At 37.4% G+C, this 25,400-nt stretch overlaps 1 protein-coding gene across 4 annotated transcripts in view; it reads right to left on the minus strand.

Moving 5' to 3' along the window:
* Positions 1 to 25,400, minus strand: part of Sol1 (CUB domain-containing protein Sol1) — a 549,725-nt gene that overhangs the window by 439,830 nt on the left and 84,495 nt on the right. For all 4 annotated transcript variants that reach the window (XM_069121832.1, XM_069121834.1, XM_069121833.1 and 1 more), the window contains one exon: positions 25,201 to 25,267. In XM_069121832.1, coding sequence (XP_068977933.1) covers positions 25,201 to 25,267 — 67 coding nt within the window. The remainder of the gene's footprint in view (positions 1 to 25,200; positions 25,268 to 25,400) is intronic.

Raw genomic sequence — 25,400 nt, forward strand, 5'->3', positions numbered from 1 at the left:
ATATCGGAGGGGATATGTAGTTGTGGCGTCGCACGATCGACAATGTTCGATCTGAAGGAACCACGATTGCCTGTTACGAAGTATATGCCGTTCTCCAAAAATTGGTGGCCATAGAAAGATCAACGGATACTCTTGATTACAACTTTGTTGAACGCGGGATGTGGATGGCAAGAGTTTCAAAGTAAATTTTTTAGTTTATTTTTCCTTCGTTATTAAAAATATTGTGCGACTACAACTTCGAATCGTCAATTTCCTGTACCTTTATCCATTGTATGCAAGAGAAGATAAAACGTCAGACGTTGAAGACACGACAGAAGCGTCTTTGCGTCTTTTCGTCGGTGCACCTAAATTGTCAGCTTAGAACAAAGGAGTCTCGTACATTTATATCCGATGACGAAGTGTAACCAACGAGTGGTTTCGAAATGTAACTACGTATATCTTGCTATAGAAGTCCGTTACATCTGGTTTATAATTGGCTGTAGAACTTCGTTGTTCCTTTCACACGAAACTAGCGAGCCCGTTACCCGCAATGAATACCTCAAACTGAGACCTGTATCTAGTGCCCATTGCTCTGGTTTAACAGTCTCGATGGGCAAAACAAATCTCTCGTTACGGGAACTGTGTCAGACAATTCTCATTCTGAAGCACGATGCTTCGGACGTTTTTAGGACCCTTCGCTTTAACTAATGTTAAAAATTGTCCTCGTTGGAGCTCTAGTCAAAAGTTTCAGGACACGTCCTCAAGCACATCCTTACAACAAAGTAATAATAGACCGAAGTTGTACCACATCCTGTACAATTTATTCGCAATTGACAAAATTTCAAATTATGTCGACAACAAAGCACGAAATAAAGGGACAATCAGATTTTCTTCCTTTTTCGTGTTTCAGCAAATTCTTTCTTACGAAATTCTTACGAATTACCTATTCCGTATATAATTACGAACAAGCGTAAAAGAATTTCCGCGATACACCAGCGGCTCACGCCAGATAATTCATTTTCCGGCTATCTTTCGCGCTTGCTGATATACATAATTTAATCAATAAGTTCCGCGGCATCGCGCGGTTGTTTATTTCGACAGCACCCGCGGCCGAATAGCGTCGGCATTTCAAACAGTTACACGCAATTCCTTCGAGTGCCGTTCACCGTAAGGTCAGTCGATATCGTGGATATCCAGTGCGATAAAAACACCGCTGCCAAACAAAAAGGGGTAAAAACGAACGATTCTTCACAACCCATGCGCCGAGCTGACAATAGGAGCTCGTTGGGCGATGTATACAGGATATGGCCGAATAACATGTACAAGCGGGCGTGAGATGATCCTTTATAAAAAAAATAAGCAAAAAATATGGTATAAAATTTGTTCGCACGAAGTTCCCTTTTCGAGAAAATCGAGCTGGAAAATTTGTCAAGTATACTTGAATTTGACTAATTACCGAATATATGTGAATAAACGTTTTGGTAGGAGATCACTGTACACGCGAAAGTGAGTCGAAAATGTAGCGTGACGTTTGTTCGACAAGACGCTTTGTTTCGGAGAATTAGGCCGATTCTTAACTAAACATATTCAAACGTTTCATGGAAATGAAGCCTCCGCGGGAAAAATTTTATTCCACATTTTTTGCCTATTTTCGCACGCAGATTAAGATTCCGCCAACTGTTTATTCATATCCAGTCGGTAATTAGACAAATCTAAGTATATACTTGACAGGATGTTCGAGCTCGATTTTCGCGAAAACCAAACTAAATTGTATTCTATATTTTCTTCTTATTTTTTCACTGCCCGTCGCCTCATGCCCCTTTGTACGCGTTATTCGACCTGTATACACCGGTTAGAATCTCGGCGAGTGCGCACGTGTTTCCGAATCGAAATATGTGGATCGAACCGAGGGTATATGGCATTAGCGAAATCGTAATTGAAATATTAATTTATGACGCGTAACGACCACGCAGTAATTAACACGCTCTGTAACCCCGTGTCGACGGACGTGCAATGCATGCATTACTGCGACACAGCCGCATTACATAAATATTCGGCTTTAGTCTGCTCCCGGCCAGATCATAATGGGCAAAGTGTACAATTCGACTATTATCCTGCCAATACCCGGCGGTTACTATGAAAATCCGCGGATGTATACGTACGTATGTAACGACGAAATTGTTCGCGAAGGCGTAGAAACTATCGTTGTGCTTCGAGAGCTCCGGCTCACCTTCCTGCGATAAAGTGCGTTTCGCGTGGCAATTATTACTGATATATCTTCTTACCATTATACAAGTTGGCGTTATAACGTCTTCGTCATAATTGTCGTAATTATTGAGATATGTATAATTTTCTGTGCCGAACTGGGTTAAATGCGTAGTAGAGATACTTGTATGTGGGTGTCAGTGTGTGGAGGTATGTGTGTGCGCGGTGTCTCGAAAACAGATGAATGTAAACTATTCAGTCGGTTAACAGTCGGGTATAGAAGAAGGTGCTGAGACGCGTGCAAGTGTGTATCGATAAATATATAAGAAATCGTCCATGAAATAAATATATAATTATTCTAATATTAATTCCAAGTGTAAATTTAGTGTTCCTGTAACATTATTTCGGCTTCAAAGACCCACAATTCTCAACAGTAATAAGTTTGTTACCATCTGTCAGTCGAATTGATGCGGTAGTAGGACACTATAAATCAGCACTATAAATTCTCTAGCAGAACGTCCAAAAAATACATTGAATTCTCCGAGTGCAGGGATTAATAACAAGAGAATGGGAAAGATTCTCTTCGTATTATTCTACTATTCTATAAATTCTCTTATTCCTTTCCAATTTTCAGAAGAAAGTTACCGACGTTATTACGCGGAGTGATGGATGAAGAATAATATCCGAGTCTATCACGTTCTCTTCGTTGTTATTCCGATATCATCGGCAACATTAAGTCGCCAAAGTTGCATGGAAAAACATTCAACTTTTTTCATCTTAATTCCCGAATGTCGGAAAGTCCATCTCCCTGTGGGAACGTCTTCGTAACATCTATGAATAGCCGCAACGTTCAATTTCGTTTGCATTTAAATCGGAATCAAAATATTGCTTCTACCGAAAAATCATTTTCGCCAGTCAACGAACAATGCTTGGTCGGGAAATGCAATCAAACTGACGTTCAACGTTAACGAGAAAAAACGCCCCTTTGGGGTATATATATGCGTACAATATAACTTGGCAAATCGCACTTCTGCTCTGTTTTGTTTCCATCTAAAAGATTTCGGACGTAACGTGAAAGTCCATCGAAGACGAAGAATCAGAAGTTCGTAAGAACGAAGAACCTCTTCGATTGTTCAAACAGTTAAGTAAAACATTATTTGTAAATAATTAATAATTCTACCTGAACATAATATAGAGCTACTTTCCCTATATCGCTCTTACAACAAATGTAATAAGGTAGTTAAAACTTTGAAGAAACCGCTAGGTAGCGGTGTACAGCAGATATTCTATACTCGCCGATACGAAGCCAATTCAAGAAAATTTCGAAGGCTAAAGAAAATCTGTGTAAGATGTAGATGCGGAAAATCGAATAGCAGCGAACAATATCGAGAGGTGTGAACGATACGCTTGATTTCGATGTACTCCGCGTGTAAAATAACAGAAAAATGAGAAAACCTGCTAAATTCGAGATAGTTCTGCTTTCGATTCTTAAAATAATTAACTCGCGGATAACAAACTCGTTTCTCAACTTCCTCTATCATTTATCGTAACGCTGAAACGTCGTCATTTATCGTGATATCAAAACTTTGTAAATCTTTAAAAATGACGGAAATTTCTTGTACACACGCAGCATAGAAATTTCATTTACTGTAAAAGTAAAAGTGCGTATGTAGGCTTGTCTTCGCCAAGGACTTGAAAAAAGCGCCGGATAGCAATATTAAGAGAGGTGTTGTGGACGTTCTTAAAGCATAAATCGTCGGGCCATGTCACGGCCGTGATACACTGCAGTATTATCGCTGGCCTAACAATATTTTTCAGCCGTTTGCTCGCATCGGAAAGCGGTCGCTTGGTCAGCTGCTAGCCGGCTATGTATCAATTATACGAAGCTGCATCGTGCACGAATAAATAGAATCGGATTCGTATATGTGGTGGTAAAGTGAGAGTGGTGATGGTGGTGGAGGGCGTGCGATTGCGACTTCGCCACGTCCCGGGTGGTAGTCCGCGAACGCTCGTCCCCTTTCACGGTGAGATTCGACGGATTGGATAGGTCGTACGATAAAACGACCTCACTGGGACCATTCCGCGATAGATTGACCAATATGATGGATCGACTGCTCGGTTATATCGCTCGGTGACCATCCACGCGTACCCCAACTACCTATGCGAGCACTGCAAATTAGGATCATCATTAGTGCGGTTAAGCCTAGTATAGCTCATCTCTGAAGCTTCCTACGCGATTATTTGTTGTACGTTAGGTAGAGACCAAGAATCTCGAACAATATTACGTGCGAGCAGTCGCGACTACGTTCTGGCTGGAATCCAAGTGAAATCTTGTACCGCGTGCGTATACCAATGTGTCAGTCTGCGAATCGTTGCTTTGTGTTATATAGTCGGATAAGTTGTTATACCTTTTTTAAACGTATGTACTGCGAATTGTGAAACGGGTAGAGATAGAAGCGTTTATTTCGTGGGATTTGCGGTTAAGCGAATAAAATTTGCGCTTCCGAATCACACGAGGTAGAATTTCTATAAATAAAATCTAATCTAGTTGTAAAATAGCGAAGTAAGTACGGAAATATAATGATTTCTGGAAATAGCCAATAAAGTAAATTTTGAAAACTATGAACAAACCGAAGGAAGAAGGTATCCAATCGAATCAACCACGACTTCGTATTTGGTTTCGTTGATCTGAATACTTTTGTTTGAAATGATTCTCAAAGCAACAGGTACGCGCGAAGTAATAATTATGTATCTATTAGAAAACGAAGCATATCGAACCGGTGATATCACAATTTTCGTAATCTTCTTAGCAGCTCTAATGAAGTGTGAAATCGCACTATAGTCTAAAGGTATGAGTGTATTATTATAGTGTATTGTTATCTACGTCATATGTACATTATCATTTTTCCCTCATCCTGTATATCGTCTCTCGAAGAATCATCGTTACTTTATTCTTCATAGATACGAGTACTTAATTTCCGGCGTTTCATTTATGGGACAAGTAATTTCTACATTAAAGCAAACTGCAAAGGCATTGAAGAACCGAAGAAGCATCTATTACTAGATTGAATTTTGACGAAATTGGTGGTGGCGTTTTTGTAATTACGTTCAACAATGATAAAAGCCTTTTGCTAAATTAACGCAAATATTAACAGAAACGTCCGCGAAATACATTTCACTTCCTTTTATTTCGTCTCGTTGCGTGTACAATTATTTCCAATTAATGTTCCACGAAGTGTTCACTAACAGAACGGACGAAGCATTTTGTTTCCAGTGACAATAGGAATTATCCCATTGGAAAATTGCATGAAATTTTTCACGTGGTCCTTTCGGCCGCGAATACCGAACAGCCTCGAAAACTCGTTTCGTATTGATTAAACATCACGATGAATGGCCTGATAAGCATTGTATCGCGACATGCACGTTACGTGTTAGGTTCCCTGTCAATAAACGCATGTTCGAACGTTCAACGTTTGCGTATGTCGTAGTGCACAGTTCGTATTGTTCACCGTTAAATTATTTTATTAGATTTACAGAAATGTTCTATTGGTTTCAAGCAAACACGTACGAAGTTTTTACAAACAGAATAAACGTTTATTTCTCTGTTACTCTGTAAGGCAATTTCCTTGATTGTCTAGGATCCATTATCATCTTCCAAGTAGTTTTCCAACCGCTATGAGATTGCTCGTTTTTTGTTATTGAAAACTCCTTTATTACTTTTTAAGGTTTTTCCACTTAAAAAGCTTTGGATTACGCTAGATAGATGAGGGAATTTAGAATGAGTTGGACTCTACAGATGAGGCAGATCATTTACACAATTTCTAAAATATCTGTTATTATCTCCTATCATCGTTATAGAGCGTAATGATGGTCCAAATAAGATGGGAGTGATTCTACGTGATAAAATAAGTCGAAAATGTAAAATAAATTTTCTTTATTCGAGGCGTCGTCTTCGAAACACTCGAATCACGAACGGATTCAAATAGATTAACATAATTGAATGTTACGAATTAATATTAAAACATGCGTGAGTCCGAGTGGAGTCAATCATTTCTACGAATTCAATTAACGTACTTTCCTCTTTTAAACGGCTACTTTATTAAGTTAATTAACTCGCTGAAAAGAGGTCGCAAAGTGAAAAAATGTATGGGAACTTTCGACCGATCGTACAAAGGCTGAACAGTTAAGTCAAAGGGAAAGAAAAAAAGAGTAGTCACACACACGGTAAATGTTTTAAGTGCACACGTGCACGGCCGTTTAAAAGTACCTAAAATGTTATATCTTATGTGTGCACGAACTATATTAAAAAGCGAAAGAGGGCTCTAACTTTCTAATTTCTAGAACTAAACCAGAGAAAATAAGATGGAAATGTATTATCGCCGGTCGTTATTTGCAAAGACATCCCATAAACTATTTATTTATGTAGCGGGGATAACTATTTTCGATGTGCTAGGAAAACAGTTCGTATCGGTTTGAATTTACACAAGAATGTACGATAAAAATACGCATACAGTTGGGTAAACAGTAGTCGAAATTTTATATGAGACTGCATATCACCAAAAGTATGTTGTAAGAAATACGGTATATCATGTGAATGCGTCACGTCTGCGGGCAAATACGATCGATATATCGTGTTTTATCGACAGTCAGTGCATGGTGTAAAGTTTTCTACGGATATTTGTGGTATTTGTGGTATTTGTAGATTTTTTTGCGAACATTCATATTTACATGAAACCTTTTATTGGTTATTCGTAAAATATATAGACTTTTATGTGAATGTTCGCGACACGTATAAATTTTCCTTTTTTTTGTATATGCATTGGTACACACGCGAGGCTATTTGCAATCTGAAAAATTTTTTTGCGAATATTCGCGATGTACCTATGTACATGTTTGAATTATTTATAAACAAGCTGTACCATGTAACTTTCCGAGAGAACAGATCTCACGCTTGATCTACAATTTTCCTATTTGAAGTGTATTAATAGTTTGACATAATATAGTAAAAATTATTTATCATACCCTTTGTATAACGAGCCATTTATTATTGCTTTTTGCCAACCATTATCCTATCGCCCTTTATTTTATTTTATTATTGTAAATACATATACCACGTTACTTTACTCCAAGTAATTAATAGTTTCAACGACAGATTACTAAACTACACCATATAGCTACTCATTCCAAGGGAACACCAATCTCACCACGTGACCAACCACAGACAGAAATTCAACCGCGCCAAATTTCTTGCCCGTTTCGAGGAGAAACGGCGCGCCGCCAGATTCTCCACTTGCCGAACAAGAAGTTATCTGCGCAAGGTCGTGAGAACACGTCGAGAACTATGGCCATTAATTACGCGGGAAACAATCGTTCGTCGTTTTATTCCCTCTTTACAACGCATGATCTACTCGTACGCACACCATACGTGCAATATCTACATAGGTCGATATTATATGAATTTCATTTTTACAGAGTGTATAGTCACCTTTGACTCTGACGGTATAGAAACGACGACAGACAATTACTCAAAGCGATTCTACTTGAACGACACGCTCGCGTCAAATCCGTGACAGACGTGAAAAGGGCGTCGTATTAATGAACTTGGTTGCGATAGAGCTGGATTCCATGGAACGGCCAACGAAACTAGCCAGCTTGAAATGACCGGTTGTACGATTGCCCGCATTTCGATTAACCTCTTTCGTTAATGAGGAGCCGGTGCGTCGAGATTCGCGTTGAATGTAGCAAGGTCGATTCTCAAATGCTGGAGAATTCTCTCCCTTTGCCCACTAGACCAGACCAAATCTCACGAGTACCTTTTGATTTTCCTAGCATCGATTCACCACCCCTCGTCGAAGAAAGTTTCGCGAGTACCCGCTTACGAGGATCGACGCAAATATACTCGAGAAGATCGCGCAAAATAGTTTCGAATCAGCAAGTATTCGACGAAGTGGCATTGTTTCCCTGTGCATCGTGGAATGCGTGCTCGTCTATCGGCTGTAATTGCGGATACATGTTTCGATCGATAGAAGATAGAAGGATAGTTGGAAACGTGTTCGGTTTTTGGATCATACTGCTTCGGAGAAAGTCTTCCCCTTATTCTACTTCTACTACTTCTTTTCTTTTATTTCAGACAACTGCCAAGCGAAGAAGTTCGCACGAAATTAACGAGCACGGAAGAAACCGAAGTTCTTTTATCGTGGGCATCTAAACTTGCGGAAGTGAAAGAGCTGTGGTGTGCAGTTGTATTATTATTTAAGAGTTCACTTTATTGGAATGAAACTACTTTTCGCGGCATATAGATCTTTCCAGATTGTGCCTGACTTGTGATTGTAAAATATACAAAATATAAGAGGAAGTATGAAAAGAGTTATGAAACTATGGCATCTGTTTTCTTTTTCAATAGGTACCCGTTTACCATGTTGGATTTTTTTCTCTCGTAATATATCTGCGTTTTGAAGATAACAATTTTAATTTACAGCGGTTTAAACAACGTAAATGGCTTTGAACGTACGTAAGATAAGCTGGAATTTAGAATGACCATATTTAAAAATGATAGCAAAATCTAACCTGAATATCTGTCGGAAAACATTGTTAACCACTAACGAATCGCCGAGACTACGAATTATTAAAATTAACGTTAAAGCATTACATCACTTCTCAAATTTTCATTCATACTTTGATACTAATTTATATCAATTTTCAATACTTTCTATTATTTAATAATATTTTGAGAAAAGACGTTAAATGTCCAGCAATTAATATTTCTTATCTTCTTTCAAATAAAAATATTCCGAACTATTAAAAAAACAGTTATTTCGTCGAAGGAATATTCGTCTTGAAATACGTCACGTTCATTGATAAAAGTCGCGATTTCCAAGCGTTTGGAATCACACTCGGTGCCCAAAATCAACGCAGCCTTAAAAACCGTGAAAATAAATTATACTTCCTTTTCATCTCAGGCGAATGGAATATAGCGATATCGCTTTTACCCCGAGGATTCAATACTCTTTTAACCTTTTGACAAGGTTACAAATATGCTATTTATGAAACTGCAGTAACTTGAAAGAGCTGAAGCAAAACTTACACCAAAGCACATACACATTCGTTTCCATTGCAGTATCTGATAATGCATGAGGGCCGAAAAAATGTTGCTTAGTTTATTATTATAAACATATCATTTATAAGCCTTAGAAATACAGAAAAAAAGCATTTTCCTCTGTCATAATTACTTGTAACTTTTATTAAATTTCTTTTAACGTTTGCAATAGAAGAAAGATTCTCTTTTGGCTTTTATCTAAAATTTAAATAGTACAAAATTTCGTTAAAAGTCTCCGTTATACATCAATACTTACCAGATTATCTATCTATATCCGTTTTCTGGAAATTGTTCAGGAGAGTAATTCAATGATACGGGAAGACCGTAATTATATAATAGCTCCAAAGATAGGATTCTCTTTGGCAAGAATTCTGCATCAGTTGAAGGTAAATCCAATTAAAAATTGATGTTTAATATCGTTACGAGCTTCTTATAAAAAGAGTTAAAATATTATATTCTTTGAAAGGATTTCTCATTTAATACAAGGGAGACCAATTACATCAGACTAAATGCATAAAAATCGCTTTTTAATTTTATCACAAGGATCTCCAATAATTGGTTAGAAATGGATATTTCATTCAAGCGAGATAAACAAATTTAAGAAAATGAACAAGTGTTCTAATAATATTTGAACTGTATATAAAAATAGCAAAGGAAACAAAATTAGTACGCGAATTTCTACTAGAATTTCTAGTGAAATTATGGTTCCACAGCTCATCAATTAAAGTCAAGGGATTCTATGCGATAGGATATGGAGAATATCTCTGCCGAATGGCCAAATCGCAATGGTTAACAAAGTTTCATGCAGTGTTGATCAAACCTGTCGCACGAGATTCTAATCTTCCACTGTACATGATTACATGAAGAGGATTTCGAAGTAATTTTCATCCGTGATTAACGATATCTTGATGACAAGCGACACTTGGCTCTAAATTTCACCTATACGTAATAATGTAAATAATAAATGCGATATCTTCTATTTACTTTCAATTGATGCTGAAAGTTCAAAGAACGTATTTTGGATATGCTCCACATGATACGACATAATATTTTTTCATCAGTTTATTAATAACGGTAGTAACATTTAATTGAATGAAAATGGAATATTATACAATAATCATGAGTTATATAATATAATGGTTGTAAATTATTGGTAGTATTGAAATTAAATGAAATAGGTTAGATAATAATAGGACCATAGGGGAATTTTCGCCCCTCCTCTCTCTCTCTCTCTCTCTCTCTCTGAGTATTTATTAGATTTCATATGAAATGAGGAATTTCTGCAAAAAAGAATTTATTTGAATGGAAGTCCATTCCTTGCATTAACGTAATTAGGCAGTGAAAGACAAAAGAGGTAATAAATTTTTTTTATCATTTACTCAATTCACTTGATTTCATTTATAATTCCGTTTAACCTAACTAAATTGCATTTATTTGAAATTACAGATATTTGTGTGATACAAGGCACCATCTGTTCCAATTCTTCTGTTTCAAAACGCTACGATATTCGATCGTGTTACGACACTTGTCGTCTACATGTAAATTACATTCTGCATTTACATTCTACAGTTGACCCTATTTATTCGTACGTGATCACACATACCATCGAAATATCAAGAGCTAATATCTCCCATCTATCTCGATTTTGACACCTACGTTGAATACGATGCTCTTATGAAAGCCTCGTGGAACTTTAATTACTTTAGTGGAAGTTGGACTGCAAATAGCATTAAACCGTAGACTATAGTAACGTGCAATTAAATTATTTCAATACGACTGATATTCGTTTACGTTAGAATTCTGTAAGTGAAAGTAATAAGTTACCATCGTGCAGCGACCTATGTTACGAGCCTTTCAACCTGATAAGAATTAGATAAATTACGTGGGCAAAAAAAAATTTCCAACAATGTGAATAGCTAAGATAACATTGTGAGAGAAAAAGTGGGCAGATACAATATAATATTTGGCAAAAATTAAATGTTACGGTGTGTATTTACTGCGACTTCCAGGGAAAGATATATAAAATTTACGTGGCAGTCAACGTGTTAAACGGCTAGTTTCCTTTTACTTCGGAACAGAGCCAACTTTACAGCGAAATCTATTCGACGTTAGAAACTATATACTTTAAGTATCGAGTATTCGACAATTTTCCAAATAAATTATTCCGGATTGTATTTTCCGCGAGCTTATTTCCAGCGAGAGTCGGTCAATCTCGAATTCGTCGGCGATCCCTGAAATTGAATTCACACGACGCCAGATATTCATTACGAATCGGCTGGCCGCGTATATCGCTCGGAAATTTCTCTTTTTTCCATTTCGTTCCTCGATGCACAGATTTTTATGGTAACGACACGATTTTTCGCGTTTTCGACTGTTTCACCGCGTTGCAAATAGTTCGTCATTGGGAATAGACGCTACTCGATGGCGGTGCGAACGTATCGATTTTATCGTCGCCGATGTCCAACGTGGTAGAAAGTATTTTCGTGGTGAAATCATTCTGCGACCTACTTGCGCTTGTACAACCATTTGCGATTTGTCAGCATGCGGTGATGTGTCGGCGAGGCAATGCTTTCTTGAACCATGTCAGGTATTGGAGGCACGGTGCGAGCGCGAGCATTGTATCGCCTAGAATGAAAGTATTGTCTGCGCGGTGGCGCGTAGTAGTATAGGTCAATGATCTAGCGGACGAGACAGCGCTCGAATTGCTTCTAGGAGCTTAATGTTCCGCGAATGAGTAAGTAACATTCAACTATTTTTCCGGTAGATATTATACGACTTTAATTAATAAAGAAAGTTCATCAACATAATATAATTATAGCATTCTAAATAAAATTCTTTTTGACGGACAAATTTCAATTAATACTAGCCTATATTCGGAGATTCAGTCTACAAAGAGAATATACGGAATGTCCAAGGTACAGAACGTTTTACAATATTTATCTTCCTTGTTATTAAGCTCCCTATATTCACACTCTGAAACAACCACTTGCTAAGAGCACGCGTTTTCTTCTCAATTTCTAGCATCTCCGCGCCTGTATTCCCTAGAACCCTTTTTCCCTCCACCGTATGAAATTCACGCAGTGGTTCAATACATATAAGTAAAGCGGTAACGCTTGTTCATATGCTCTGCGACTTTATACCACTTTATCTTCTGGAGGATTTTCTACGAGTCTCGTTCTGTCTCTCCCGGTAGAAGCAAGTTACACGTCCGTAGTAACATACGTCAAATATATGCGAGGAAGAGAGTGCGTACCAGCTGTCGTTGGACCTCGTTGCCGTTCCCGTCACGTCACTGCTATGTGTTGCCACGATAAATCTGGCATGCCCGAATCTCCCTCTCTCTCTCTCCCTCTCGCGTTATTACTTCGCGCCGTTTCCACCGGGAACCGGTCGCTGGTTACACGTCGTCTTGCAAACCGCCTTGCCCCCTTTTTTCCTCTTCAGGAGCAACCGTCGCGAGATATTCCTTATTGCCACGCCATTCTCATCGCACGTGCCGCGGCGAGTATTATCGAGATGGGGAACAGAAATTACGGTCCGATATCTTCCTGAATCACAAGGACGTGCGCAAGTTCCGATATAAACGCAGGGATGCGTCCATATTTACGGAATCAGACGTGATTCTGCCAGCAAACGAGGCCACTAGTTCCGCTACTGCCTCTTGCTGCAACTGAGAAGATTGCCTGGTTCGCGTACCGCAATCGTGTTAGGCGTATGTGATTTCTTGGACGATTATTTCACTGTTCTTTGCGAGCAACGAACACCGGAGTACGTGGCTTAGTTGGACGTTAAATAATTTCAACGTCCACGTTGCTAGTTTCTTTGTTTATCGATATTCGACTTCAAGCGGGTTATAAATCCGTGATTTTCAACGGTGCAAGAATTTTTGATATGCTCAACGCGCGACTATTTAGTCTTAAAAAATGTTGCCAGTTGCGTGCACCGAATGAAAGACGATTGGAACAAAGAAGACGAAATTTTGTAACTACACATGACGAATGAGTAAAGAAGAGAATGCGAACGAACAAGCGGGAAGAGCATTGCAAACTGAAACGCGATCTGTCGTTTGTCGGTACATCAAATTCGTTTACACTCCTATAGCGTAAATAAAAGAGTCGTTATCGTCAAATCATTAGCCACTGAATTTCATTCGTGCGTTTGACTTGCAGTTACTAAATAAAACGCTGAGATAGAACATTATTGTATAGACACAATATGCGAAAACAAAGATATTCGATGGCCACATGTAGAATATCAAAGCCAACATGCATGACGGGAGAAAATTAAAAAGACAGTTGGTCTGTACCAATATCCGGGATATTGATTAAATAGAAAGGATGGCCGTTTGTGAAACTTCCTACAGAGTAGATATATTGAATGGATTATCTTAATAACAATCCATATCGTATACATTGTGTCCCACACTTTTCCGCTCGAACTTTCCGTAAAAACGTTTGTTCTGACAAAACAATTTAGCCATTAAAGTATTGTATTGTATACAAGCGATTCATGAATACTGAGTTTCCTTTCCGATAATAGTACTTTCTCCGCACACAGAAGTATTGTACGTACCCAGAACAGGGGAAACTACTAAGCAGTAACGATTTTGCCATTATTGAAGTACCTCAATAGAAAAAGCAGCATTGAGTTGCCTTTACTGCCAACTAGAATAATTGAACATGTTATCCCGTACAATTGCAAGAATGGGCCAAGAGCTGGGATCATCTTACCTAGAAATAATATTTCGAAATAATATATATCGGAGCTCTCCTCCTTCGTAGATATTAGACAGAGAAATGAGAGAATAAGTGTCTTTTATAATTTTTTTAAAGATAGATCAATGACGGTATGTTTTATAAAATCGATGAAAAGTAAATAAAGTGAACTGTGTTAATCGTATCGATGACTTTCAAATGTTTTAATTAAACATATCTCGATCGATCGATACATAGCAATACAGGAATATTGGGATACATACGGTAATAGTATTGGTGAAAAACTTCCATTTAAGACTGTAGGCTGTACAACTTTTTAATCTACCTGCGATCTGTCTGCCCTCGAAATCCAGACAGCAAACCGGTCGGAAACAACTCAACTTTGCTGTTCCACGTGTTCATAAGACGATCAAGTTCCAGAAGGAAATTCTCGCCTTACTATCGAGAGAATTCCAGAGATAACGGAGAAATCGCAGTTGATCCTCTTCTTTATTTAAAGGTGCTTACAGAGTTCGAGATGCTAAGCCAACGATCGCTCGCTTCTCGATAATACGAAATTCTCTCCTTTAGTTTCAATTGAATCTCCGTTAAAAAATGAAGTTCCCGTTATAACACTTGAAATAAATGAACAATACGAATAGAACAATAGCGAAAAGTCGTACTTCGTTCCGTCGAAGTAGTATGAAACATTTTTATGGAACCCAGGGAAGAATTAAAGCTATTAAAAAATAAATGTAAATACAATGGCGGATAAAACAAGGTTTAAAATTGACACGCTATAAATTCTACTATCTTCCGTACCAAAAATTGTGTACCATATTGACAACATTATATTTATTCATTGCATCTAATGATATAAATTCATTTTATAAAGTTAGCTTTAGTTGTTTTCTAAAGCTATATTTATACCAAAATCTGATACTAAATTAACTAAATTACGCTTTAAGGAACATCGTTCAGAATAACATTCCAAAAATTTCATTATTTTAATTATTTCATTTAAATAGCTCTTCGTCGATAAGATGCTTCCTTACATCTACTAGATTCATTTCTGTTGAGAATTATGGATCCTAATCGCCGAAATAAATATGTAGGAACACTTACATTACACGTACAGATGATAATAAAATAGTTTTGTATTTACTTAATATGTGATTTACAAGATATTCATAGATATCCATTGCACGTGTTTCACCACTAGTCTCATCATCTTTCCACCACCTTGCGTACGCCGCGCACGCTCATACTCCCACACATACTCATACTCATATATGTGTATCTGTGTACCGCGCGGCTGATCCGGTGTAGCACACAAAATTACATATATCTCGATAATTCCAAATAAGTTCGCTTCGTTACTATATATTAATCATTACTAACAAACTAGCCAATACGAAACAACAAATGACTGCGCGATATATGCATACAGTTAGTTAGAATATACAGTTATTTCCACAAGATAGAATCGCTCTTTGCTCTCACAATGCATGAATGAAGATCCGGGACCAATACTTCGCATCCAGCGGCCTCGTCATTCCGCATAATAATTGCAACAAAACAGTCTGCAGCCTTTTACTGGCGATTCATTATCATTTCTTAGCGAACTGATATCGGATTTTTTTCTATAAGAAACTTGTGGTGGATAATGCGCATGGAGAGAAGGCGTGCACACAGTTTCCTTTTTTCATTGGGAATTCATTGAGAATTCTGGAGAAACACCAAGCATTCATTCATCCGGATGACGATCAGCAGGAATAAGTTCAACACTGAAATTGCCAACCGAGCAGGAAAGCCTGACAAACTTTTGCGCAACTTAGGTAACAAGGCGAGCTCGTCAAACAATCGCGGTGCTAGGCCACAATGAAACCGCGGTATTGCCAATCGGTTGAATTGGGTTTCGGCTCTGGCTTTCGAGTTTCCGTTTGATTGAATCGATAAGGGCCGGGTCAGTCGACTAAGTATAGTTAAGACGCGATTTAGATCAATTAGAGGAACGGCTGTAACGTCCGCACAGATGTTGCCGGGAAAAATTTCCTCGATTTATTACTGAACCTACCACCGATACTTTGGCCTCGTTCAACACTTCGCGTAATACGCCGAAGCCGAGTCGTGAGTTTACATGCAGCAGCAATTGAACTAGCCACGCTAGCTTTTCTGTAGGTACAACGAGCACGAGTGCGCTGCAACGATTGCAAGGTCTGTTCGCTGCTTGAAATCAGGAAACATTAAGGATGCAATGTAACCTAACTGCAATGGTAATAGATATAGAAACTGTATTACGTTACTCTAGTTTTAGTATAGAAACGATTGCTAATTGCAAGCTAAGTAAGTTAAGTTTGATTTGCAAATGATGCAAAACTAACGTAAAAACATCCTTACATTGACAGCTATTTCTAATTAATCCCGATAGGATTCTTGAATATTTTGTCTCGATCCGAGTCTCGTTTAAACCGGGCCACGGATCTTTCAATGTTTTACGAAAATCTTCGACATAAAACAGAAATTTTGTCCAGAAACTAGAAAAATACAACTATGTCGGAAATGTTCAAAGGAGAGTAGCGAGATTAATTTAGCGATTAATTTAGTAAAAATGTTTCAAAGTGATCGGTATAATTTATTAAAAACTGGAATCTAGTTTTCAAATGTTTTAGAAAACCGATACGAGGATTCGAAAGCTACTGCACGTTCCAGCTCGTTGCCAAATTCCATTCGCCGTTACATGAAGAGTGGCACCACATCCTCGCTCCTTTGCCTCGGAGGAAACGCGATAAGAGTGCAAAGCCTCTGGGAGCCTAGTTTTCCGAATTAGAAGTCAGACTTACTCGAAAACCACGAGACATTGCAAGCTTATTTTGAAACACTGGGCTTCCAGTATGACATAATCAATCGAATATTTGGATATCTACAAATGGATGCTTAAACCGACCGTGATGTAGAATTTGCTTCCATATCATTAGTATTGAATTACGTTATATAATTATGGCAAATCCTTGAATTGATCATTACGATAATTAGTTTATTTTGTACGTCGATTATGATAATTCGGCAATACAATGGAATCTCGATTAACGGAATACCAATTAACTATTACACGATTGATTATGGGCACATCTATCATTGGAAACTTTGGACATGGTCGTTTGTAAGAAAGATTGGAAAGTAGGAATTGAAACAATAAGAGAACTGACTATGACTAATAGCTAGTAACGATAAGACCAAAAATATTTATGAATTATACGAAGTAGGTATAAAGTTATTCGGACACCCTATGCCTTACAATATCTAACCACCATATATATAGATATGACTTAATAGATCCATGTCGAGATATGTCAGGTCACCCAAGGTGAAACGCACAATTTATAACAGCTTCAAGAAGGGAAGAAAAGTCAGATGGCACGCGACAAAAAGACGGAGACAGTGGTCCGACTTCTCGAATACTTCGGCACACAATAGAGCCATAAATTAATAAAACCTTGTTCTTGGTTACCTTGACCTTTCTTAACGCCATGGTATATTTGCACCTCGTGCAATCATTTATGAATTCCAGGAATTATAAAAAATCAATAAATAGTACGGAACATTCGGTTATACGATAGTGGAGAAAAATGTACTTAGAGAAGAAAGAAGTTTAATTATAGGCGCATTTCTGACCGGTTAACTGCAAGAAAATTGTACGTAATGGTATAATAGTGTAATTATTACTAACTACAAATCGCGATACCGCATGCACAATGGTGCAATTTCCTCGTCAGACGCTATTCTCAGTTTGATGTACTTGGCGCCTACTATGAAATAGGCCGAGTGAATTCGCACATACGAAGATCCTGAACAAGAGTCTGGATGAAGTCAAAGTTTCGCCACCTTCCGCGGAACGATATTATTAAACTTCCGGCAAAGCCGAAAGCGAGCATATTCCTTCGCCGGTCTAAGATTGTAATAGCGAACTCTTGGCCTGCGGCTACATCGAGATTTCTTGGCTGGCACGTCCGGAAACTTGGTGAAATTATTCGCGGCAGCGTGACAACCGAATTGATTAGATCTAAACTTCCACTTCCTTTTCGGATGCCGCGTCATATTGCGGCGAACAAATTATCGCAATGGTTACGTGGCAGAACGCGTCGTGGAAAGTTTCAAGCCCCTGCGAAACGAATCGACGAAAAAATTACCGCCTTCAAATTACCGCCGTTCTTCGCCAACTTGTCGACATGCATCGTGAAATCTTTTAAATTGCAAATTTCCAGTTTTTCCACGTATCGCCGCCACTTTTTATCTGATGAAATCGAAATAAAACTCTGCGGCCCAAAAGTTTAGAAAATTCGTCGTTATCGGAGAAGGATGTTTTTTTCTAAGGAAATGAAGAAAGTTAAATTGAATCGAATTAATCGATTAACTTGTACAGATAGTTGCGAAACTTTTCATTATAATTAAGGAAAATAAAATTTATAATGTGGTTAATAATAAGATCATATCGTTTCGACTAACTCGGTGTATTAAAAGACAATGCAGAGAAAATACACGTGTGAAAATATTTGAAGATATGTATACGCCATTATACGAAGGAGCTGAAGAAAAAAGCGACGAAGATAAAGGCGATGAAAACCAGATATATTTCACCACATCCTGAATTAATCTGCCTACTTTACCAGCAACAAGGCATGATAAATTCTGTTTTCAAACAGATCGTAGAAATATTAAAATATCAAAACTGACATTAACAATGAAACAAGAACATAAAGATCTAGAAAAGTAATCGAAATACTTTGTTTTTTTTTTTTTTTTTAGGTGTATCATATTAGACGAGACAGGCAAGGGAATTGTCTAACGAGAAAGAGGGAAACAACTAAAGCACAAAGAGCATACGAAACAATGTCTGTTCCGTGCTGTTGACCACACGTTGATGTACCATGGTGCAGTGGTGTAACATCTTCAACGACGCTAGACGACGCAATGAACCTCATTGCATGCTTCGCCAAATTAAATACCATCTACCTTTTACATAATGTTGGTCGGACTGCACGCGCCTAATGGAACTTGGCACTTTTCTCACCGAGTAAGAATACGTTTCCATTTTTTGGAAACTTCCTTGGATGCAACAAATTGCAATCTGCAATTATTATTATGGCTACATTAAGGATACGCATATACATATATACATTTCTAAGTTTCTACTGGAAAATTAACGAATACGAGTATGTAGGTACAAATACTTTTTGTAGCCACTGAATGAGCTATATTAAACAAAAATCTTCTAAAACAGCCAATATCGCGACAACCAGTAATATTTAAATAATTTATGCACGTAGCAATATAGTAGCAAATAATAAAATATACTATTATTATATTTGTACTTGATAGAAATCGTACTCAATGGTACATTTTTAATTGCGTGTTCATTAAGACGACTTCGAACGTTCTATGAATATTCGATCAAACGTTCATGTGCAAAACTAAAATATGTTCACCGCGCAGGACAAATAATCAGACTCGTAAACAACAATTAGAATTTGACGACAGTCTTTAGATATTCGAGGACTCGCAGGATGTAATTACTCCGCGCTAAATAAGCCCTGATACGTTATCTCTCGCGTGAAGCAATTTGCGCTTAGTAGATGGGTTTTAATTAAAATCGTAATTTTTGTTTCGTGTAATCGTTGTTACAACTACGCCCCGACGTCGGCTGACGTACGATTAACATCGATGTAAATTCTACTGTATTGCTCGCTAGATGAACGTGCGGTACAAGGACAAACCCCGCGAAAAATGAAATGTACGGGTGCGTGCAAAATAAAAATCGTGACATAGCTAAGGTATATGAGGTAGAATGAGACACGAACTGAGCTGGTGGATAGTATTCGTAATTTAAATTAATTTCACCAAACGTATACCAGGTATTGGACAAATTGTACGTCAAAACTGAACTAATTCAGACTGTACACTATAAAATAGGATTAAAATGTATTTCATAAGGAAATCTAAAGGTTTATTCCTTCGATTTCTGAATTCTGCTTTTCTCATTTCTAAGAAAGGTACATCGAGTGAAGGATAGGAGAAATAACGCGATAGCTTGGAAAGTTAATATTCATGATTTGAAACCAGTAGCTAGAAACCAGCAAATATTGATGAATTGAGTTTAGTTTAAATTAGGATGTAATCAAACTTGTTCCCGATTAAACTCTGTGGCCATTAGATTTTCAATTACTCGAAATCATGAGTAATTACGTAGAAAACAATTTTCGATTAACTTCCGTTCCTCCGTCTGTAGCTTTTTATTTGCTGTCTTTATAAAGGAACAATAATTTGTTTGAAACGCTTTTCTCATCGCTAATGAGTTTATCAAGCGCACGTTTAATTGTAATTATAGTGAGAAACGTCGGATAAATTACCAATGAAATTGCAAAAATAATGGTGGCCGGGCATACACCGTTTAAGCGCGACAGTATTTAGCATAACGTTAATTTAGACGAAGCCTACAGCACGACTGCGTGAAGCAATTATACCAGGGCTAATTAAGATACGCAGATAGTCTAGTAATTTACGAATAATCTCGCGAATATCATTAACGGAAAAGCGAAATGAAATGCACCACTTTTTGCCTGTGATTTCATATATTACCATGAATATTTCCATTGATAAGCGATATCGTCAGAGAGTAAAAATTTCGATTCGTTTTGCATAAATGGGGGCAAAAGTGTTATCATAATAAATATAATATAGAGATATCATTAAGAGTGTAATTTCGGAGATATTAGTACAAATTATGAATTGCAGCAAAACGACTATCAATTGCAAGCACAAAAATGTAACGTTCCAAAATCATGAAAGTTTTGCTGTAATATACACAAAGAAAGTACGTATAATGAAACGAATTGGAATGCCCCTACGTTACACGATGTTACTGAAATATCGAGGTATTATTATTAAAATATTGGAAAAGCAATATGCCTTTGAGGTCAGAGAGTTTTTACATATTCCAATAGGCTGTTCTTTTTGTTCAAAAACAGTATTGTATAAATAAAATGAACAATAATCAAATGCGGATATGCATATTTACATTGTTCAACTTCCAAACACAATGCTTAAGTCGCTTCATTTACAAATTTTTGCATAAAGGTATAAATCAACGTGTTGTGGGATTAAAATCTTGCCACCAAATATATGGTTGAAAATATGAAAACAATCGAAAGAGATTTAATGTTAAATTTATCGCTAACCAATCTAACGATACCAAATATTACATTTTCTACTTGCCTTTAGATTTAAAGAGATATAAGGTTAAAGTACGTCGAGACAATAAGTTTTCCTCGAAACAAGACATCGAACTGCAGCTTATAGAAAAAGAAGTCACGAAGCGGTCGAGCTTCTGGACGAAAGTAAATTTTGCTATAAAATATGAAACGAACGTTTCTCGCCCAGCAGTGAAAACAAGATCGCTTAAAGGAAGTACCTTACTAAAACATGAATTGTAAATGAAGTTAAAAAATTACTTTCGAGGTTAAAGAATTTTAATTATGCGAGTAGTTAAGTTAGTTAGAGTTTCTTATCTCCTCTCGTAGGTCAAAGAATTTTCATCAAATTTTGCATTTTAGATTGAAAACCAAACCGAGTTTCGCGAAAGTTTCATTTGTTGCTTATACTATTCAAAGGATAACGTAGCGTTCTATCCAGCATGATCTAGTAACGTTTGACTATCTTATTTTACTGAGAGTTTTTAAATCCGAAGCACATATACTACAACTATAGATTGACAGATAATTTAATTTATTTGCAACTTCTGGCTTTGGAAAGTTTCTCTATGATCTCATTCTCGTATTTAACAATTAAAAAGAGATAAATAGCACAGCAACACTTAACATTCGTAATCCATTTACATAATCTAGTTTAATATATATACTTACGTATAATATGAAAATCACGTATGAAAAAGAAATTATCCCGAATCTCTCTATTTGTAATTTTATAACTAATTTACATTCTGTCAAAAATAATCGACACGAGAATAGCGTTGCCCATACTGACCAAAGCATAACTTGTCTACGCGGCACCACGCATACCAGTATCATCGCATATGCTACACGAATTACTCCCTTTAGCACTTTAAATTACCGCGTAGGCATGCAAATTTTACACTAATCATATCAGTAAGCTACTTTTATCAGGAAATCTGTTTGTGTTCATCTATTTTACAAATGAAAGAAAGTTTATTATCATTACAGTTTATTATAGGTAGTAACTCATGTGCAAAAGTATGAGTTACTTCCCACCAAGTACAATAATGAAAGCATAATTCAAGTTATTACCGTTCCCAGGAGGTCATTAGCTGGTTAATAACTACAATTTTCAAAGCATGCACATAGTGATTTCGGATATTCAAAATGTTTCGCTTTATCTCCAAGCGATCATATATCAATATTTTTCATCTGTATTTTTAACTGAAATCTCTGCGCGTACTCTAATTTATGCGCTTCAGTGGATCCGATAAAATATCTATAATTTGAAAATTGTTAATTTATGGATTGTAATCTTTATCAATTTTCGAATAAAAACGAGTAATTTAGCAATCTTTCATTCCTCGTTCAGCATAATTTGGTCTAAGTATTTCTTGAAAATACACGAAACATTCCATTCATCAATCTAATTTTTAAAACCTTCAGATACCATCGTCCTTTTATTCTCAATTGATGTTTCTAACATCGTTATAATAAATAGTCACTATCTATGCATTTATGAGAAATTTCACGATCCATCAAACATCCTCATTGTAAATTACAACGAATGAAACACCCTCAGTCTAGTGATAAAAGTTGCAGCCTTTTCAATCGGAACATCTCAATGATCCCCCCCGATAAATACTATAGAAATAGCTAGAAACATATTTCTCTCAGTCATCTGATTCGCAAAACCGTATAAACTATCCTGCATCAAACCAAAGTACATACATGCCACGCGTTCACCCGCGCCATTCTTCAAGCGATATCAGCACGAGTGATATCAGTAGTACAAGTGAACCTCTCAACGCCAACGGAAGTTGTATCACGAGACTAGCCAAAGCATGTAACATGCTTCCGATATGATAAAATAAGCGTCGCGATACGCGTACCGGCAGAAGGGGGAGGGAGAGAGAGAGATAAAGGAATTGAGCTCGTGTATCCTTGCGATTCGTGACTTCGAATAAAACCGGCGACCATCATCGTGCGGCGATTCTTAACGATCCTGGGGCGAGCAGTGTTTTTGTCCGGCATGTTGCCTAGATACGTTCAAACGCCTAACTTCCGGCTATACATTAACCCCTTAAGGGTGAGACACGAGCACAGCTAACTGTCCAAAATGCAAAAGCCCGTGCGAGACACGAACACTGCTGACTAACCACTTTTTCTATTAATAAATACGATCACGTTTTCGCATTTATAAAAACATTTGCTTTCGTTTACCTTCTATCTCTTCCTTTTTGCTTCTCATTGTATTAAAAACGTAAGATGTATTATTAGAGTTAGAAAAAGATATATTATTATACACCCAAGAAGCAATTCCACTGAAGACAAAGCGCGCATTTTTAACCGGTTAAGTAAAAAAAGAAAAAATTGTACGCTAATGGGGTTGAAAGTATATACTTATTCATTTCTAGAACATTACGCTCTTAGATGCAACCCGAGCGCTGCCTCGCCCGCTTGATCATTGTCCTATACCACTGCGCGCCACTGTGAAAGACAATATTTTCATTCTACGCATCACTGTATGCTCTTAAATCGCAAATAGTTATACGAGCGTAAGAACCTCCTACTTCATGTTGCGCATCTTATTGCATTAAAAATGTATGGCATAGCATTGGAATTACGAAAGAGATATATTATAATGTTACATAACCAAGAGGAATTCCTGTAAAAGCAATATTCCGTTTCTTTGACCGATTACGATCAGGAAAATATTAACCCAGTTGCGTTCTTTAAGTCATTTTCGACTGAATCGCGCCTTTCTGTTAAAACATTTCTTGATTTTGAAGAAAATACGAAAGAATCGTTTTATCGATACGAATGAATTTTATTTGAACTTAAAATATTTTATGTCTCTCTGCTTGTCGGTAGTAAAAGTATCGGATATAGATATTCGAGGAATATAAAAATTGGAATATAACGATTAGAATATAAAAATTCGAGGGCTGCGGCGGGTTAAGAGATTCGGATGGATGCGCCGCGTGAACGCGACTAGCATTAGCGCGATAATCGGAAGCCGGACGACGATCGATTTTATCGGTTCCCGGAAAATAATACGTTAAATCGATCGCGTCTACGCTCCGTAAGACTTTATGGACGTTAATTTTTCTTCGGATATGTATTCCGACGAGTTTCGCATTCGGGGCGAGCACATTCCGTGAAACGCGGAAACATTTTGTCGTTTGTAACTTTAATGATTCGACGGCAGAGCCATTTCGGAAGTTGGATGGAAATTTACGACAGCGCGTCGGATGAAATTGTTAAGGGTTTTATTGGCGTGGGAAAAATGTTGGAATATAAAAGATCGTTTATACGCGAGGTAGCAGTTTTAGATTGGTGGCAAAGGTTGGTCTTTTTATATTTCATAACTGGTATATTTATTAATTAAAATTGTACGAGGGTCGATAAATTAGATAGGAAATTGTGTAGAAAGTACAAAGCGCGTAAGTTAAACAATTCAAGCATATTGTGAAACAAGTTTTTCATATATCCTCTTGGGAAATGAGATAAACGAATTTATTTTAAACGCTGGTTTTAACCGCTGCCTGTTTAATTCGTTGAAATCCTACGTATTTCTACGTACACCACGCCATGTGCAAAAATATCCACATGTGTGACGCTTTGACCGTTCAGTTGAATTTTAATCTTCATTTCGAAAGAAATAACGTATCAGGGTATACCGGATGCAAATAAAGTATTGTAAAATACCAAGCATTATAAAAAAAACACTATACTTTGCATATTATATATATTCTTTCGTATTATCTGCACTTTCGTAGTTTCGAGTTTCTTGGAAACGCCTAAAAACCTGCAGTCTAGTTGTCACCAACGATTCTCAATATCAAGCGGAACACGTCCAGTTGTTTAGGAAGCAATATCTCGTTTCAAAACGGCACGAAATTACGCGAACATCGCACACGAGGCAATAGAACGGTTTAAAAGTTAACGAGAGAACAGCTCTAATAAAAGCTAGGCAAAAGTATCTTTCTATTACCTGGATTTACGGCGTGGCAGTGGTTGAGGAGCGGCAGCCAACAGAGCAGTAGCACCGCTCTCTGCATCTGAAACAAAAACCGCAGATATTTTTCACAAGACGTTTAATTGCTATTCCACAGCTCCCGACCATCTTCTAATATAATTATACGCTGATTAAAACGTACGATGAAAGCTGCTCGACGAGGCTTCCAGGCCCAA

Source organism: Bombus flavifrons, chromosome 10 (assembly GCF_040668555.2).
Source record: "Bombus flavifrons isolate JBK064 chromosome 10, iyBomFlav1_principal, whole genome shotgun sequence".
Classification (NCBI taxonomy): Eukaryota; Metazoa; Arthropoda; class Insecta; order Hymenoptera; family Apidae; genus Bombus; species Bombus flavifrons.